This window comes from Sinohyriopsis cumingii, chromosome 14 (assembly GCF_028554795.1).
Source record: "Sinohyriopsis cumingii isolate HCF-2022 chromosome 14, ASM2855479v2, whole genome shotgun sequence".
NCBI lineage: Eukaryota > Metazoa > Mollusca > Bivalvia > Unionida > Unionidae > Sinohyriopsis > Sinohyriopsis cumingii.
Window position 1 is genome coordinate 97139170 of NC_142974.1, and position 20758 is coordinate 97159927.

Genomic DNA, 20758 nt, shown 5'->3' on the forward strand with positions numbered 1-20758 from the left:
GATATGACTATAAGTTGTATTGAAATTACCCATAAGTTACAGACTTGTGGATTAATAACAAGAAACACAGAATGTGATTGTTATTGGTAAAGTCCTTATATTTGTTTATCTGTGTTTTGGTCCACATATGGGTTTTCATATTGCGTTCGTGGAGTAGGTCAGGAAACCAAAATTATCAGATGTACCTTAGATACATTAATCTGTCCTTGTATTTTCATGGACATGCCTGCTTTTGCTTTTACATTATATCATTATCTTGAAATGTCATCCAATAAACAAGTCGAAGGTATAATAAGCTTGTTGAAAATTTCAAACTACACAGAAGTGTTAATAGGAATATCCATAGAATAAACTATAGGAGAGACAAGATTACTGGACATGTATTGTTGATCCGAGTGTTGCTTATGGCTGGAGGGATGATTGCCAGAAAAGTAAACTGCTACGCTGAGTTGAGAGATTTAGTATGAAGCTATTGACCTCCATGGGGTTTTGAAGTCAGATCACATTTCTAAACTTTTAAAGTGCATTTTCCAAGCCATTGTAGTACATGATATTTCATTGTATCTCCCTGAAAATTGGTCTAAAGTATGGTACAGTATAGACAGCCTGCCAACCCTGATGAGTAAGGCAGTTGATTTCTTTCCATAAGATTGACCAGTTTTCAGTAAGGTGTAACAAAATATCAATAACTGCCATTGTAAAGTTGGAAAACGTAATTAAAAGTTTGACGCAGCAACGATAAACATTATGCTCAACTGAATTGTTTGTAAAGTACATGTAGACTTTATTTACCACTGGTTGTTGTTGTTGTTGTCGGGTTTAACGCCATTTTTCAGCACACGATAGGCTATACATGGCAGCCAGTATTAATGGTGGAGGAAGAACCCGGAAAAACCCCGGAAAGAACCACCAACCCTTGAGAAGCTACTGGCAAGCTTTCTCACATACCCACATTGGCTTTACCACTAGTACAGTTGCACAAACTTTAGTTCCAAAGCCTATGCAACTCAATGGTTTGTTGCTATCTCTCAACTTTACGTAATTCTTGGAAATTCTTTTTCCGTTTCACATGACGAAGCAATCATATCTCCTGCCACGAGACATACTCAAATTGGCACACGATGTCCAATAAAGGTAATCGTGCCCTTTCCAGCTTTTATTCAAAAGAATTTGAATACTCCTTTTTATTCTTCTGTGTTAATTATTAACACTATTTTAGAAGCTTATTTTCCCTTTCTTAAATGATGCATCACTTTCTGGTCACCATTTTAATTTGAATTTTTTTATATAATCAACAGTTTGATCATGCAGATGCCTTACATGAACAAATAGGTGCAGTTTAAAGCATCTGGGGTGTTGCTGTAAAGTTAGTCTGATAACCTGACTGATTTCGCTAATCCTAATATGAAACCCGGATCCATATAAAACACGGATGAATCGATTATCCGGATTTTTTGGCAACTATCATGTTTTCTTAGTTTTTTTCTTGTATGCCGTAAGTCCGTATTTTAAGGGTAATTTTTTTAAGACTTATGGCAAAATCGTAAGAGTTGGCAGGTCTGCTATTGTCACCAGAACCACTTGGTGGTAGACAAAGGTATCACAAACCAAAGGGTTGCAGCCAGTGCACTTGGTTCAGATGACATTATCATTTCATGCAGCCAGGATTTGACTCGTTAGTGATAAAACGAAACCTAATATTGATTACGTGTGGTGTGATGGGGGTTAAGAATCCTGATAACTTCTTGAATTATAAAGAACATGGAGCATCAGTTTCCTAGTTGGTGAAATTTTATCGAGGGATTGAGCAGGTTGAATAGTTTTATTTTAGTTATATTGCCCATTTGATTGTGGAGCTGAATATGTTTTCAAATGAAGATACTTGATTGAATATATTTCAATAATATTGATTGTTCCATTATTCAATGTATCATTATCATGCAGAAGAGAATGGAATGAATTCTTTGTTCTCTGTAATACAGGTGGGTTTATTTGGAGTAATATCCAGTAATCATTTACAAATATGTGCTAATCAAAGTTGAATGAATTAATTAGGTTTAGACAGAATTTCTCTATACAGTATATTTATTTATTTATTTATTTATTTAGATCTTTCATCCTGTTATATCTCATGGAAGAGGTGGCAGTATGCTTGTATTGAATGTGGAAAACGTTTAAATATTGTTCCAGTGATTGGCTGTGGAAATTTATTTTGAGCAACATTGTTAAGACAAAGAATGACGTCAGTGTAATTGACATCATTCTCACAGATTAAGGCTGGTTATGGAAGAAGTATGGCTTTTCCTGGAGAGTAAAATATTGCAGCAAAAGATAATAGGGCTTAGGTATATAGATTACAATTGGAGGAAAATAATAAATGAAATATCATGCATGTACATGTACTCCCATGTAAATATTGATGAATATTCCTCTCAGAATTGTAGATTATGTTATTGTTGGATCCAGTAACACTGTTTTTATGCTCAGTGTTGCTACTTAATATTCTGGATCAGACATTTTTATTAATCTGATATTGAACAATATTTGTTTTGGTAATGGGGTATCCTTCATTATGTAAATGTCCCTGAGCTGTTATTTTTATTATCACTTCAATTCCCTGTTGGTTTCATTTACACATTATTTGCCAAGTGTAACAGGTAAGTTAATAAACGATGTAACATGTTGTACAGTGGCCTCTTGTGTTGAAATATATATCAGGTTTGTATAAGTGCTTTGGTTGATATTGTTCACCAGAATTCTTTCAAAATATTTCATTTCTGAAACGGTAGATTGCTAACTTTTAAACTAGATGTGCAGGAGACAACCTTTAAAATTATATTTTTGTCCTATGGCTAGCAGAATTTATGCAAATGAAATGCATACATATTAAGATCATGATATTTCATCTGATTAGCTTGTAACCAATCTAAAGACCATTATCTGATTGAAACCATTCTAGAGACCATCATATGATTGGCCTGTAACCACTATAGAGACCATTATCTGATTGGCTTCTAACCACTCTAGAGACCATTATCCGGTTGGCCTGTAACTACTCTAGAGACCATCATCTGATTGGCCTGTAACCACTTTAGAGACCATTGACTGATTGGCTTTTAACCACTCTATAGACCATTGTCTGATGGCTTATTATAATCACTCTAGAGACCATTATCTGATTGGCTCCTAACCACTCTAGAGATCATTATCTGATTGGCTTCTAACCTCTCTAGAGACCATTATCTGATTAGCTTGTAACCACTCTAGAGACTATTTTGTTTTCATCTGATTGTGAGTACCGGGTACTGGCTACAGTTTCAGACTTGTACTCTAGTCATTGTGGATTCCATACCTGACCATGTCAGCATGTTGCAGCTGCATTAGTATGACCTTGGGAAAGGCACTCAGCTTCCATTTTCTTGGCATATTACAGCTAGTATAATGTGAAAGTGTTGTTAAAACACACAAAATATAAAACATACTGATTTTTAATATGCATTGTAAATAGGCTTAAATCATCTAGCAGTCCAGTGATTTTTAGTATGAGCAGGTGCCCTGGTGGCTCAGTTGGTGGTGATTCAGACTACAAATCCAAGGGTTGCAGGTCTACAAATTTGGGTCAGCTACTTCAGTGTGTTGTAGCATAGGCACTCAGCTTCCATTTCTTGGTATGATATAACCTAAAATGTGATAAAACCAACAAAATCAATCTTTTTATTTATGTATATTAATGAAATTCATCACAGTTAGAAAGAAATACATAATGTAATTGGGGTCCCGAGTGGCCAAGTGGTCTAAAGCGCTCACCGTTCCGGATCACTGCCATCTCACCTCTGTCTGCGTATGTTCGAGTCCAAGGCTCGGCTAGCGTGGGTACGTGGGAAATCCTGCCAGTAGCTTCTCGTGGGTCGGTGGTTCTTTCCTGGGTTTTCCAGGGTTCTTCCTCCACCAGTTATACTGGCTGCCATATATGGCCTATCTTGTGCTGAAAAATGGCATTAAACCCTACAACAACAACAACAACAACATAATGTAATTATTTTGTTCCCTTTACAGTACTAAATACTTGACTTTTCACTATATGAATACAAGGGAAGTAACCCATGATATTGACTATTGGGATTTATTGAGTTGGGTTTCACATAATTTCGTCCTCTTACAAAAATATGCAAACCAGATTTTACATTTTTGTAAAATAAATTTTAATAGAACATAAAAATCTGCAAAATAACAAACATCAGTGATTCCATTAAATATTTTGTAATTTAAACCTGAAAAAAAAGAGTATAAAAATAAATATTTTTATGGAAATGTTTGTTGTGGGCTAATATAAACTATGTGTAATATTGTAATTTAGAATCAGAATTGTATTACATAATTATTGATATTTGTTAAGCTAAATGTGTTTTTAGCTCTGATGGACACAGACCAGAAGAGGTTATGGGCTGGTCTTTTGTCCATTGTTCAAGTTTGTTATTGCTACTTCTCTAAACTACTTAGAGGATTGCCATGAAACTGTACACACACATTTATCACAAGGTCTTGTTGATCCTAAAGGAAAAGTGTGTTGCTCAGACATCCTACACGACTACTAATCTTGTTATTACTACAGATCATAAGTGAATGGTTATATCAGCTTGAATTTTTCAACTACTGTATTTGCCAACCTATAAGTCGTTGCTGAGAATAAGACGAGGCCAGATCAATACCTCGGCTTCATCTTTTTCATTGTTTTCCTCACAGCATCACGAAGTTTATCTTATCTGTAACTCAGAAACCTTTACTGTGTGGATCAATAAACATAACTAAAAATACCTAATTTGTTTCACATAGTATTTTAATTGTATTTTGTTTTAGCTACATATACTGATGCTGACCAGAAAATTTTATTGAGTTACAAATAGGATAAGATTTTATTCTTTTGTATTCTTCATTTGGGGTATTTGTAGAGGTTAAACCATGAAATTAAATACCTACTAATATGCAAACTTTGACTTGCAAAACCACGAATTTAAGTATCCACGAAAAAGCCTTTGTTTACAAAACCACGAAAATTGAGCCCAACGAAAATAAATGATACTACATTACAAGTATCTGTAATATGGGTGGTTTTACCTATTGTACCACTTGTAATGTTTATTGCTCATATGTGACACACACAGCAGACATAAGAGAATTTCAAGTTAGAATAATTCAATAAAAAAAAAATAGCTCAAGGACATCAGCAAAAATAATTCAATAAAAGAATAGCTTTAGGACATCAGCAAAAAGGATGCTGATACCCAGTTATCCAAACAAAAGTGATCAATATCAGATGTTCAGATCATAGAAATTATTTTTTCGACTCCGATATTTTTAATAGTTGCACTGAGCATAAAAAGAAGAGAATATTGTTATGATATATCAATAACAGACTGTACACTTTGGATAGGTATTGATGTCTGAGTTGAAATAGGAGTCTAGGCATTGTATCGTATTGCACTGCCAGCAAAGTTTCAGTAAAATCCTCAAAGTGATGTGAGAGGAGAAGCAATTACAAGCTTAATCATGGATAGACTGTTGGAACAGATAGGTGTATGGTGTCAGAGACCAAAGAAGGAAATCATTTAAGACAACCATAAGTCTCAAAATTCCCCCTTTTTAAATACATTTTTCAAGGAATTTACCTGAAAATGGATCAGTGAAAAAAGATTATTGCACATGTACACCTAGTATAGTTCACCAAGTTCCATTAAAAAATTATCCAAGTAGCGGAGAAATGATGACATTAGTAAAATGCTTTAACCAGTGCACAACAAGAAGTAGTGATCAGTTCTCCATTTTTGGACAAGTTCTCAGGAAATTCCCCCCAACATGGGCCAGAGGGGCTTGCAGCTTTATGTGTAGATGTGTAATCTACATGAACTTCATATCCAGCCTAGAAAGTTTCAATAAAATCCTTGAGCTAATTAATATGGAGAAGTGCTGGTGAAGTAAAATCATAAAAGGGCCCCACTTATGACATTATTTCAAGAAACTTCTTCAGATGAAAGTAATATGTGCATATCATCTGCACCGACACGTAGTCTAACCCATAAAACGTGTCTATAAAATTCTCATCTGCATTGACCACATGTCTAACCCATAAAAAGTGTCTATGAAATTCTCCTATCAGTGTGGGAGGGGAAGTAATAACAATCTTTGTCATGACCAATAGAGAGACTGACACATAGGGGAAACAACAGAATCCCCACAATTACAGAAGGGTGGAGATAAGAATGCATAAGGTAAATTTAATAGTCTATATGGAATTGTTTTACAAACTTTTAATGTAAGTCTTGATGTTGGAACCTGCAGCTTCACAACTGTAAAAATAGACAAAGCTATCAATTAAACTGCATTTGCTGCTATCAGGTCTGAGCATAACACTTGTAATTATAAAGTATGAATGTCATTTTCTTTTTGCATTATTAGGATTCTTAAGGTTGTCATATGGCAACATGGTGACTAGCTTGAGTCGCTAATGATACCATTTCACTTGCAACTTGGAGTGCTGTTGAGGAAAATGAATGCATAAAAAGAAAAAAATTGTTTATACATTCACATGGTAAAGTCTTGTTCATATTCTAATAGATTCTTTCCTGTAATAAAATTTGTGTGATGGTAACTATTTACATTATAATTTGCAATAAAAAAACATACTGAAATTGAATAGCAACTGTACAAGTTACAAAGTAGTATTTTATTTCCGTTTTTTCACCTCTAGATACCAGAAAACTAATCAGAAGCTTCATGAATTAAATGATAGGATCGCATCATCTACAGTGTAAGTAAACGTTTGGAAAATTTGGAAGTTTGATTTTTTAAACACAATTTCCAAACACTATACCCATTTGCAGCACCAACATTTTGATTTAATTTAACTTGATGTACAAATCAATTTGAAAACAGGGTTTCTTTCTGAAGAAAAGAGACACATTTCTTGGCAAATGAGAAAAGATAAGATGTAAATGATACTTACATATAAAGTCATTCCTCAGCCTTCTCTCCTAAGCTTTTTTTTGATGCTTGATGCCAATATACTTTAAGCAGTGTAACGTAAGAAAATTGGGCCTCAGCAAATATGTTTGATTACAAATACCAGCAGTTGGTTTAGTTCTCAAATGCTTTATTTCATGCCTGTGAAAGGCCAGACATGGGTTTCACTTTTTGTTGGTGATGGCAACAGTAACAACATCAAAGATTTTAGGTACTGTGTTGCAGTTTTAAAAGGTCATCTTCATCAATTGCTGTAATAAAATGTTGCTGTATATTTAATGTTTATACACAGATAGGCAAGGAGTTTAATGTTTATTCACATATAGGCAAGGAGTTTAATGTTTATACACACATAGGCAAGGAGTTTAATGTTTATACGCATATAGGCAAGGAGTTTAATGTTTATACACATATAGGCAAGGAGTTTAATGTTTATACACATATAGGCAAGGAGTTTAATGTTTATACACAGATAGGCAAGGAGTTTAATGTTTATACACATATAGGCAAGGAATTTAATGTGTATACACAGATAGGCAAAGAGTTTAATGTTTATACACATATAGACAAGGAGTTTAATGTTTATACACATATAGACAAGGAGTTTAATGTTTATACACATATAGGCAAGGAGTTTAATGTTTATACACAGATAGGCAAGGAGTTTCTGTCTTATCTGCATAAGGAGAAAGTTGCATTTAACTCATTAACCCCTAACGCCTCATTTGTATCAGGAGGTAGTAGCCTACTTACGAGCTCTGTAGCATCAATGTCAATTAAGATACACTAAAGTGAGTGGTATTATAGAGAGGTAGACAGATGTAGCTCTACAATGATACCAAATAATCTGGACTTTCTAGTTGCACTACAAAATACAGAGGGAAAAACATTTTTGGACCCCGATTTTTTTCCACCAAAAATCCACCATTGTCGAAATCTGATTTAGTATTTGGATTTTAGACTTTTTGGCCTCAGATCTAAGGCAGACCGGTCTGAACTACACACAGACAGGCAAACCTTTGCAAAAAGTAGGATAAGATGGGCTTTGGATATGAAAATGATTTGTCCATTCAGCAAAAATAGAAAAAAGAACTCCCAACTTTTACCTTTCTGCTCATGCGTTAGCAAAATAGCCAGTGAAAAATGACATTTCTAACAAAACTAGGCATTAGGTTAACTGGAAATCTCATGGAAGTAGATGTATTCAGAAATAGCCCCCCAAATGTGTTTCCTGCTTGCATTTCCCAGTGGCCTATTGGTTAGAGCATCTGTCCCAGATGCAGGAGGTCGTGGGTTTGAACTCAAGATGGCTGATGTTCACAGCAGGTGTCAAAAGGCGCTTCCATGCGAATCTTGTAGAGGCGTCAAAAGGCGCTTCCATGCGAATGGAGTAGAGGCGTCCAAAGACACTTGCATGAGGTAAAGGGATAATGTGACTGGGTGGGACATCATGCTACATGTCTGTGGCATGATGCCCCAGTACTAGACATAACTATAAATTACCACACTGCAGACATCATAGCGATGTGACTGGAAAATTGTTAAAGGTACATTAAAAATCTAAATCACACACACACACACACACACTACTTGCATTTCAAGCGAAAATGACAAAAAACTTAAGGGGTTAATGAGTTGAGTAGCATTATTCATAGGTGAGATATTATGTCATGCATATTATTTATTTTGGTTATTAAAATAACAGCTGTCATTTTTTAAACTGTATTTAGTCATGTTATATTTTTGAATATAAGCTAAAATCTGTGTTTTAATATCTACCTGGTTTTCTCAAGCTCTCACTGTATTGAGAAAATATTATTAACTAATTTCCATGGAATACACATTTTTTCATTGGATTTGATGGTTACTCCAGCCATTAATTATAAAACCCATTGAGCGATAATCCTGATATAAAAACAGTTGGACCCTTTCCCCGATCCAAATGTAATTTTTTCCCAGTGGCACCAATTTGATACTAATGGAAATAACCGACTTTCACAATTGTATTGGACATTGGCCCTTCCTGCTGTATATTTCTTGTTAGAATTAAAGCACATGATTAAATAACTAATATCAGAGAGATCAGATGGTAAAAAATTAAAGTATATTTGCCAATATTTAAAATTTATTGGAAATTTAACTTCATCCAGCATTTGTAGAATAGAAAAATTATCATTATTATTATTAAAAAAAAGAACTGTCATGTACAGTATTTAAACCAACATGGTAGAGCAGGGGTGCACAACATGTGGCCTGCAGGCCAGATCCAGCCAGTGAATGTGTTCTGTCCAGCCCTCAGGGCAAAGTAAAACAACACAGAAATCTGGCAAGTGACCAGTAATTATATTAAAGAAATCAGTGTTTGAGACCCTCAAGTGGTTTTAGAAAATTGCCATCTGGCCATTGGCCAAAAAAAAAGGTTGTGCACCCCTGTGGTAGAGGTACAGAATTTACAGACCCATGGACCATACATGTAAAACAACCATCTGGGAAATATTTCCTTGATTTCCAGAAATCTTTTTAATTTATTCAGTGAAATAGTGAGTTATTAGTTTCAGGGTGATAATTTGATCCCAGTTTCACAAAAATTCTCAAAATAGCTCCTCAGATTGAGATTTTACATTATTTTGATTGTGTTACTTTGTATGATTCAGTATTTATGTCAGAGGTAGAGGTAGCGAAAAAGATGCCAAAAATTACATCTTAGTTTTTCAGATTTAACACTTGGAAACCCATTTAATTTTGAAACAAGAGTGGAGTAAATCCACATATTTTAAGAAATCCTAAAATTTCCAGACATCTTCAAAAAATTGTTAAAGATTTTATGGAAGTATTTTCAGGTATTTCAATCCTGAATCTCTGCAGAATATTCTGGGATAAAATCGTAATTAGTACATTACTAACCAAGCATTAGTACATTGCCAGCAAGTTATTCAGATATCTTGATTTGAAGATGAAATTTTGGGTTTTTAGTCAACAGCCTGATCTTGCTTTCATAAAATATGTCAGTGTAGAGTAAAAACTAGGTTAAATCTTGCATGATACTGATATTTTGTTAATCAAAATAAGCTAATTGCATTTGACCTTCATTTTGAAACAAGCTGGTTATTTTGGCTTTGAGATATTGACCTTAAATTATTTCTCGTTACAGAAATTTTACAGTGGGTCAAAACTTTTAGTTGGGTACATATATTTGATCAGGTTGAGAGATTTATGAAAACAAAATCAGAAAATGTATTGCACATATACACTGCTCAACAAGAATGACCTTTGGTTAAATATTACGTTGTAGGCTGCTGGAGAAAATGGTTTATAGGTATGCCTTATTCATATATCTTGGCTATTTCTTCAAGACAGTTATTCCTCATGTTGGTATAGTCATTTGCACATCAGTCATACATTTTTTTTTTTTATTTATACAATTTCCTTGCAATTAAAGATACTTAGAATTGATGTACTAGTAATCAGCAGTTTTGTCACTTTCCAGATACCAGAAAACCTCAGCGGCAGCCAAATCAGCTGTTGAAAAGACCAGCAATGTGGCTTCTAGCATAGGAGCTTCTGTCTCCAAAAAGCTTGGGGATATTAGGTAAACTTTGGCCCATCCATCAGCTTCTTAGTTATTAGTTAGCTTTGATTACTCTATTTAGTCATGTATGCACAAATGTGTAAATAAGGTTGACCCTGTTCTATTAATGTATTATAATTTGACAGATCAGGGTCAATGCTGTTTAGATCAGTAGGGAGAATAGCATTTACCCATTTCTGCTGATATATTATGCAAGCTCAGACCTTTCTTTGGTTTGGTATTTTACGGCACAACAACATTTCAAGGTAATTTAGTTCTGTAGTAATTGTCAAGGGAACTACAATGGTAGCTGTAGAGGTTCCTACCATTACATAAAACTATAATGGTAGTTGCAGAGATCTTCACTGTTTGTGGAAACTACATTGGTTTCTGTAGAGTTACCATCCCATTCAGACAAAAGTTGCAGAATTAATCATCATTTTGAATGGTAGCTGCAGAGATGTCCACCATTTTAGACATCTGCAAAGATGCCCACCATTTTGGATGGTATCTTCAGAGATTCCCACCATTTCCGAGAGTAGTTGAAGATACGCCCACCATTTTGGATCGTTGCTACAGATATGCCCACCATTATTTAAAGCTGATGCAGAGATTCCTACCATTTCAGATGAAATGTTGAAATTCTGGAAAGTTTTTAATAGGTGCTTTCTATATGAAAATGAGTAGGATCAAAAGTACTTTAGCACTGATGTGATATACTTAACTCATTCGGTCCCATCACTGTTGTCAGTATCTCTGCTGCTATGCCCCAGAAGCGATAAGCTGTGTCTAGTTGCTTGTGCCACAGAGTTTTTACCCATTTGAAATTTTTTGAACACATCATGCACATGCATTCACTCTTAACTTAATTTCTCCTCTTATATCCAATTAAAATCCACAAAATGTTCACCATTTATTCCAAATGAATTTGTCTACACAGTGATGTACTTTTTTTCATATTTGTCCAAGGCTTTCACAACTTATTTATACACTATTTACAAACTTGTGTGCAAAGTTTATCCGCAAGAACTCGTATCATTGCTGTCAGCATCCTCATCTTCTGACACACATTCATCACGCCTGGAGACGGGATCGACCATTGAATGCAGTAAACAATCCACGACTACAGGCGGGATTGGCCAGTGAATGCAGAAACCGGATCACACCTACAGACAGGATCAGGGCTGAATGAGTTAATGTAAAAATAAATCATTGTAGGTAACAGGATACCAGTTGATTAGACTGCAATTAGGTGTAATGGCAGCAGATAACATTAAGCTATTTCATGGGGAAAACTTTTTTTGTATGGTTATTTTGGTCCAAAAATGTTTAAGGAACTTCAGGTTCTGGAATTTGAGGAATGGATACGTAACTTGTCTTCAATGGACCTTAATTATTACTGCCTTAATTATTACTGCCTGTGTACCGGTATGTATAAGCACAAGGTAAAATGCACTATGACTGTATACAAGTTGGTTACTTATAAAAAAAAATGTGATATCCAGTCCAGATGGGCTGCCTAGATTGCAACAGAATGGATGTCAGGATTCGTGACAGTATGCTCATGGCTGTTGTCTCTGCAGTTGACCTTGGCTGATCCGATGGTAGGATTCAACAATGCAGCTCTTTTGGTCATGAGACTGGCTAAGAACTGAGACACTCTGGCTCCTGCAGCTTCAGATCTCTATGCTGTCTTAGTGGAATTCAGGTTTTACATGCCTAAATTTTATGTGTAGTGTCCACCTGTTCTTAGTATGTCAAACTGTTTCTCGGAATCAAGATTGTCCCTATCCCCTATATGATGATTGTATGCAAATGATCTTGTACTAGAATGATTATATTATATAATGTAGATGGCTTGTCTAAATTTTGCAAATTTGAATGGAGAGTATCTTTTTTATGCCTTAGAATGAATATAGCAGGCCATATAGTGCTACCATTGGCAGTCCATACAAAGGGCATAGTATTTCCTGGGCACTCTTGTGGATAATTATGTTCCATGAACATATTTTCTTGTTTATTGAATTTAAAAAATGCTAATATTGATAGTTATTTTACACTAAATTGAACTTTTGTAGAAATTCAGTCAAAAAATTATCGTTTAAAAATTTATTGCGAGACATTATTACATTCAAATTCTGCAAATGAGGCCATTAGAAGGACTGATGAAAAATGGTTGTATAATCAGTGTGTTCTTAATATCAGGGTTGTTTTTGAAATCCTGTATCTATGTATGTATGTATGTATGTTTGTATGCATGCATGCATGCGTATGTGTGTGTGTATGTATGTATGTATGCATGTATGTATTTATTTTTGCATATATTTATATATAGATCCCTTGATGGCTGGATAGAGAACCAGATACAGTACATACAAGGAGGATTGAATGAGTGACATTGCATTTGCTTGGTAGAAAAATAATGGAATCATCAGACGGGTCTGGAATATCTGGTTGTAAAATCTATGACTGTGGGGTCTTTTTTTCCAAAGTTAGAAACACTGGAATACTGAAGGGAAAATTTATTTATTGTATCCCTTTGTGGCAGCTGCATGTTCTGTGTACCACTTTTTTTTAGGTCAGATGAGGCATTAGTTTATCATGACCACAGGCTGTGGGTGAAAAGCTACATTCATGGAACCATTGTTGAACTATAAATATTGATGATAGTGTGTGTGAAAAGATGGTCTGGTTTTAGAAAATTGTAAGTGCTTTTCAAGCCGATAATGTCTGATTGTTAACCCTTTGCTCTCTTTCCTTTCAGAAATTCTGATACATTTAAATCTCTTGAGGTCAAAGTGGAATCAACATATGCCAGTGTTAAGGTAAGACAGTCCTCTTTTGGTGAGAACATAGGACAGAGCTATATACACAAAAAATGGGGGAACATACTTTACTTGGGTTACTTTATTCATAAGGTTTTTAGATGTTGAGATTTTGTATTCATTCCTGCGAATTGCGATACATAGAAACCACTTTTCAAGTAGTTACAGCAGCAGTGGTAATTATATAAGAAATGTTCAGATTTTGTGATAAAGTTATTAAAAGTCAAATAACTTTTAGATCAGTTGGTATTTTCAACTGCCATATATATATATATATATATATATATATATATATATATATACTAGTCTAGTCCAGCTGCAAACAACATCAATCCAGATCTGCCATTGCATAATGTGCCATGTAGTGAGGGTCTGTGTTTATCTGCTGGTGAATTATTCAATGGCAGATCTGGTTATGTGCATTATGCAGTAGGACTTGACTTATAAGTTATTATATGTGGTAATACTTCACTGTATGTGGGATTTACTAAATTTTCTAAATGGTCTTGACACCATTCACAAGCTTAATAGATGTTGATGTTTTTAAATGGACTCATTTAACAGAAGAAGTACTGTAACCAAATGTTAAACAAAGAAATATGAAGGTTTGTGTGTTTATTGTAGCTAATTTATTAAAGCAATGACAGTTAATGCCACCCTTTCCTTTACAAATGAAGCTTAAAACACTAATTGATGGGTGGAAATTCCCCCATGTCAGTTGGATAAAATTAGATATATATTCTTTTATGTAATATACAAAAATCTTGTCTTCTTTCCTTTACTGCTGCTTGTCATGCAAAAATATTTCCCCTTATCCAAAAGTATGCCTTCTGCATGATGATATTCACAACCTATGTTGAATCTCGCTACGTTTTTGACGAGTGCGTACCACTGGCTCTTTTCACATGCGATGCTATGGAGAATGACGTTTAGAAATCAGGACTGCACTTTCTTCACAACTTCTTGTCTTGCCAATACTGGGTAAGTGAGAATAACTATTTATTCCCATTTTCCCCAACAATCTAATCAATTTCATTTGTGAAACTTTTTACCTTCTGGATCGTGGGTTAATTTGAAAATATAAGTGTTCAGAATAGTCTATAAATAATATTACATAAAGCAGCCTAAGTACCACAGGGTAAATACCATTTTGTCATTTTCTTATTAGTACCTATATCTTCCAACTAATGCCTTGTATTAAAGAATAGACATCAAAGAAAAGTGGTATTCAACCAATTTACAGTATGCACTTTGCTGCATTTCATTAGCATTTGACTGATTCAACTGCTCAGTCCATTGAGGTGTGGGTCAGTGGTCAGAAGGAGAACTAAACCTACCATCATCAGTAAAATGCCATTTTTTTGTGTTGCATGTGAATGGCAAGACATGGTATGCTAATTCCAATGGCATTGTCAGTTCATCATTAAGAATGTGAAGTAATATTTCTCTAAGGTCAGTTTTCTTTTAAATCAGTTGCTGTATTAAACTGAAACTAGAATAATTTAACATATGTCTAAAGTTGGCATCCTGACGTTGACATTGAAAGATAGTAACCTTGAATAATAGGGTTTTCTGTCTTGCATGAGAAAGCTACTTTTCCATTTTCAGGCAAGATACTGATTGCCATGGAACTCATAAAGTGCTATTTACCCTGTGTTAACTTCTGTTGCAGCTCTACACAAAGGTGTTAGAGTAATTGTGGAGGAATCATCAGGAGTATTTATGTGGGCCAGTGCCTCATTAAAAGACTGTCAATAACTTTCTGTAATCACAGATTTATATTGTGCCATTTAAGCTTTACTGGCAATAGACCGGAAGAGCTTATGAGATGGCCTGTTGTCTGTTGTCTGACTGTCCATTAGCACACATTTGTTAACACTGCTTCTGACATCCCTGAAGGCTTGCCATGAAATATGCTGCTCGGACATCCATTATGACCACAAGAGGGTGACCCGAAGAGATTGTCATATCATAATAGGGTTTTAGCTAAGACTAATGAAGACTAGTTGGTCTTAAATGAAAATGGTGGCAGTCTGATATCAGATATAGCCACAATGGAAGCCATCTTGAAATTCTTTTTTTTTTTCTTCATCTCCTTAGCAAATGGTCATATCAACATGGGGTTTTCACTTTAAGACTGGTCCTAAATGGAAATGGTGTAGATCTGATGTCATATATGGCTTCACAACTGAAAGTTCATATTGACATGGGGTTTTCACCAAAAGACTTTTTATGATGTCTAGGTGAAAATGTTACTGATCTGACCTCCAATTTCTTGAAATTCTTGTTATCACAAATTCTTCTGGATTGACTTGATGATTTTCACTGAAAGACTTCTTATGAAGTCTAGTTAGTCCTAAATGAAAAGTGTTCATATGACATCAGATATGATTTCATGGCAGCCATCTGGAAATTCTTGTCATTACTGTTTCTTCTAAATGAAAAGTCAAATAGTTATTGGGTATTCACCAGAAGACTGTTAGTTTGGTCCTAATGATAATTGTGTTGATCTAACAAGGCAATATGGCTGCCATGGCAGTTATCTTGAAAATTATATTATTGTTACTCCTCCAAAGTGGAGAATCATACTGATGTGGGTTTTAACCAAAAGTCTTCTTACGGTGTCTAATTTGTCCAAAATAAAAATAATGCTTATCTGACGTCTAGTCTGACCATCTTGAAACTCGTGTTATCACTGTTCCTCCTGAATGGACATCCATATCAAATGGACTTTTCATTAAAAGTTCTTACAGTATCTAGCTGTTCATAAATGAAAATGGTGCAATTCATTTATCCAATATGGCTGTCACGATGGTCATCTGGAGAATATTCTTTAATACCTGTAACACAATACCTGCTACTATTGCACTGTTTTCCTTTTACGGCTACCGTATTTACTCTCATAAAAACCCGTTTGCATATAAGCAAACCCCCAAACTGAACAGGTATAAACACAAAAGAGTGCATGCCCCGCGTATAAGACGACTTACAACTCCAAGACATCTCAAGATGCATGAGGTAAGTTCTAAATGCATTTATTTAGGCAAACTTATATTAATAAAAAGTACATGTATACTTATCTCAGTTGGCGTGCATGATTATTAAAAAGAAATGGTATGGACTTGTTTGAAAAGTAATTTTTTTAATTTTCTGTTTTCTTATTGTTTCTGCCTGATTTAGATTCATACCAAAGACTTACAAAAATGGTACTAACAGCTAACTCACTTAGCGCTCACCATTAAGAGGTTAGTGTTAGGACTGGTCGGCCTGGTGTCAGGATAATGTGACTGGGTGGGACATCATGTCTGCGGCATGATGCCCCAGTGCTAGACATCACTATAAACTGTCACACTGTAGACATCGTAGCGATATGACTGTAAAATTGTTAAAGCTATGTTGAAAATCTAAATCACACACACACACACACTTAAACAATACTAAATGCTTTACGAGTTGACAATAAGGGAATATGGTCGAATATACAAAGGGGAAAATAGTTGCCACATGTATGGTACCATGATACTAGCTATTTTGGTACCTTTAGTTACCGAAATTGGTAATCCCTTGTTTGCCAATCAGTTGCTGGTGTAAAACGTGGTTTCCTTGAATTACGATGGAGGGCCAATCATTTTCACAAAATAGTTGCATGGATAAGGTATAACTCGTAATCAGTCACTCTGGCTTTCTTTCTTGTTTATTTAAGACTAATCTTTAGCTATTGTGCAATTTGACCACAGCTGACCAGAATATGAAAATAGGGCATGTCCTGGGGGTAAATAGGGCAGGTCACAGGGAGAAATGGCGAGTCCTTTTGCGAATTTCACACATATTGGACCAGGAAGATCGATCAATATTTAGTGAAAACAAGGTTTTAAAAATGCCATGAAAAACCTCCTGATTTTAAGTCCCAATCTCAATTTTTGTTATTGAGTCTCCTTGCTTGGCTTTTGAAAGGTCATAGGTATGTCTTACACCCCATTTTAAAAAACTATGGTAATTGTGCTAATATTATGGAATAAAATGCAATTACACATCATTGTACTGGTATAGTTACCGTTCAAAATTCCCTCATCACAAGCCAGTTTCAGGGTTTTAATAATTAACTGGCCTCGACTGCTGTCGCAAAACGAAAGACAAATTCACTTACTATCAACATAGGAGATGCCGAAACATCAAGCTTCCTATTGTGTGGAAAGTTATGATGTTTGTTCAGCTAAAACACAAAACTAAATTGATGTTGATCTGTGTGAGAATTTAAGACTTTATTAATACCACTCTTCGTGAACATGTAAATTATGATGGTTATGTGCCTTGTATAATTAAAAGTGCGTAACTTCTAGAATATTACTTCAATTTGTATAATTGCTTATATCATTGAAAATGAGTAACTTGTGAGCGCATGATTCAACGTGAATTAAAGAGCTATTAAGGACTAGCTGAAATGTTTTCTGGAAGAATGCAATTTAGTCGAAAAAAACCATGTATCAATGTTTGGGAAAAAGTAAGGCTTTAAGTGACGCTATGTACACTTTGCACTGTGTCTATACTGTACATTATAGTTCAGCCTGGTCTCCCTGGTAAACTCAACCAGTACAGGAATTATGAAGTTTGTAGTTACCTCTGTTTAACTTTGTGTTGGAGAAATCAGAAAATATGCACATGAAAAATAATAATGAAATCAATCATAGTACTTTATAACAGTTTAATAATTGTCAGGTCACTGAAACTTACTTCTTCTACATGCCTATGTCTTAGGACACTGAAAAAGTTATTGTTTCATGTCCCAAGATTTACAGCCATTACAATAGTCAACAGAAATACCTAAAAACTGTCAAGTTCAGACATTGGCCCGCGGATAAGCAGACCCCCCACCTCCTTTCCAGGCCTTTATTTTTTGCTAAATTATTTGGCTTATACGTGAGTATATATGGTAATTATTTACTTCTCCAGTTAGTATTGGAGGAATGTCAGTGGCACTCACTGCAGAGCTTCTTGACCTCTGCGAGGATACCACCTTGGAGATATAAAATCTCTTGTTGACCACAGCAAGAACCTTCTTTATTGACCACAGCAAGAACTTTCTGTGGTTTGCACCTTTTGAAATCAAAAGGATCTTTGGAAACCTCATTCCTTCCATGGTGATAAAGGATTTGAGGGACCAGCAACACAGGTCCTTGACAGCAACTATAGATTCTTTGAAATAGGCTAAGAAGGTTACCACGACTGCCCTTTGGGATCTTCTCCCAAATTCTTAAGATAGATGCAGTCAGTCTCAACAGTCTCACAAGCAGTCTCAGTTCAAAGCTCTCTTTCACACTTTATTCACTAGACAAAGCAGTCGGAGAGGCCAAGGGAGAAAGTCTGGAATTCTTCTGCTTGGGAGTTGCACCCTCTTCTGCAGTGTCTTCCTCTTCTCAGAATTCTGGTAGGAGCTTGTCTAGCTCCCATTTCAAGGATTTAATCAGTCATTATGGATAATGTTTTGTCTCGATCAGGAGGTATTTAAATTTCTAGCTTCCATATGCCCTTGCCTCCACCCCAGTGCTTTTAAAAGGGTAGTCACAACCCACTTGAGGCCATTAGGGATCTCCATCCATCAGTACTTTGATAACTGGTTGATATACAGTGTCCTGGTTGTATATCACATTCTCTTCTAAAGGATCTGTCACTCTTTTGATCTGACCACTCTAGTGGCCTAGTGATTAGAGTGTCTGCCTCGGATGTGAGAGTGATACCAAAGACTTATAAAAATGGTACTAACAGCTGCCTCGCTAAGCGCTCAGCATTAAGAGGTTAGACTTAGGACTGGTCGACCTAATGTCAGGATAATGTGACTGGGTGGGACATCATGCTACATGTCTGCAGAATGATGCCCCAGTGCTAGACATCACTATAAACTGCCACACCACAGACATTGTAGTGATATGACCGAAAAGCTACAATAAAAATCCAGATCACATGCACGCACACATTTTTGATTTATGGTGACCCCTTTCAGCCTTATCCTCAGCCTACAGACTTAATTAATGTGGGGATGAATTTCGTCACCAGTTCATAGAGAATTCATGTTATTCCAATCAGGATCAACCAGAAACTGTTCCCTAATAACGGCTCTTCTGACCAAGACCTTGTTGGCTTGTCTTTTATTCTATCGTGTGGACTGTGAACTCAGCTGTGGACTGCTAGGAAGACTTTACCCGCACCCTCTCCAGATAATATCCAGATAAGCCAGATGCTCATCTCAGTGGGATCCAAAGAAATTAAGCTTGTATGATAGGCCAGTAATGAATTCACTTGTGAACTGAAATTTTGCCTGTTTTTAACGACAAGTTATAAATAATGAAAAAAGCATGATCTTTATGAAGAGGGATGAAACTGATGTCTCCTGTAAAATGTTTACAGTTTTTAATTCACGGCAAATAGTTTAAAATATTGAACTCTGCATGTCACACTGGCACAAAAGGCAGTTTTCAGTTTTGTTGCAACTTTTCCCACCATCAGCAAATGGAGTGCTTTGACCTTTTACCCTAATGATGAAAGCTTCGTTTCAAATTTGACATATGACCTTTGAAGTTATATTAACACAGTGACTGGAGTATGAAGAGTACAAGTGTGGTAAGAACTGTTTGCCCATCAATTCAGATGATATTCCTTTATCTAAACAATTCCTTCCTCATGAAGCAAGTTAAATGAAGTGGTTATTGTAGATATGATCCAGTAAGAGCCTAATAGGAGTGCAATGATTCATCAGTACTTTAATAATTTTGCCATATTTTTACAAGAGGTGGAGAATTGATGCAAAACAATACTTTCCCTTTGCAATTCACTATAAGTTGTTTCCATTTTTATTTTTCAAACAGTATTCACATGAGAGAGCTGTTGCAGACACAGGCAGATGCTTATGGCTACATACAATTATGTGGTTCTTAGTAATAGATTCATCTGTCCAGCCATGCCTACTGCACAGCTGGTACCAGCTCCAACCGGACTGCCATCAAAATGGCCAAAACCATGCCAGCCATAATCCCAGTGAACCAGCTGTCCATTCCATTTCATCAGTATGGTCTGGTAGAGCTGGCTTCACCTACATTCCCTGCTTGACCACAGGATATTGGCTGTGAATTATATAGAGATGATGGCATTGCATCATCATTGCTACAGTGAATAGTTTATCCTGAAATGGAGACAAAATAGCCCTGCTCTCATCTGACCATGGAGAGGATGGAGTTTAGTTGAGGAGATATGCTGGTTGTTGGTGGTTTTGGAATGCCCACAACCCCCTTCCACCTTGCATGATTATAAAGTCAAAGCATTGGTTGACATAGATGATTAAGGAGTCTCCATCCTT

General features: G+C 35.7%; 1 protein-coding gene across 3 annotated transcripts in view; it reads left to right on the forward strand.

Moving 5' to 3' along the window:
• The window catches only part of LOC149784448 (uncharacterized), an 85011-nt gene that overhangs the window by 42388 nt on the left and 21865 nt on the right, over window positions 1-20758 (forward strand). For 2 of the 3 annotated variants that reach the window (XM_089932525.1, XM_089932522.1), the window contains exons 4-6: window positions 6746-6805; window positions 10505-10606; window positions 13350-13410. In XM_089932525.1, coding sequence (XP_089788651.1) covers window positions 6746-6805; window positions 10505-10606; window positions 13350-13410 — 223 coding nt within the window. The remainder of the gene's footprint in view (window positions 1-6745; window positions 6806-10504; window positions 10607-13349; window positions 13411-20758) is intronic. The other variant, XM_089932524.1, reaches the window with a different exon arrangement.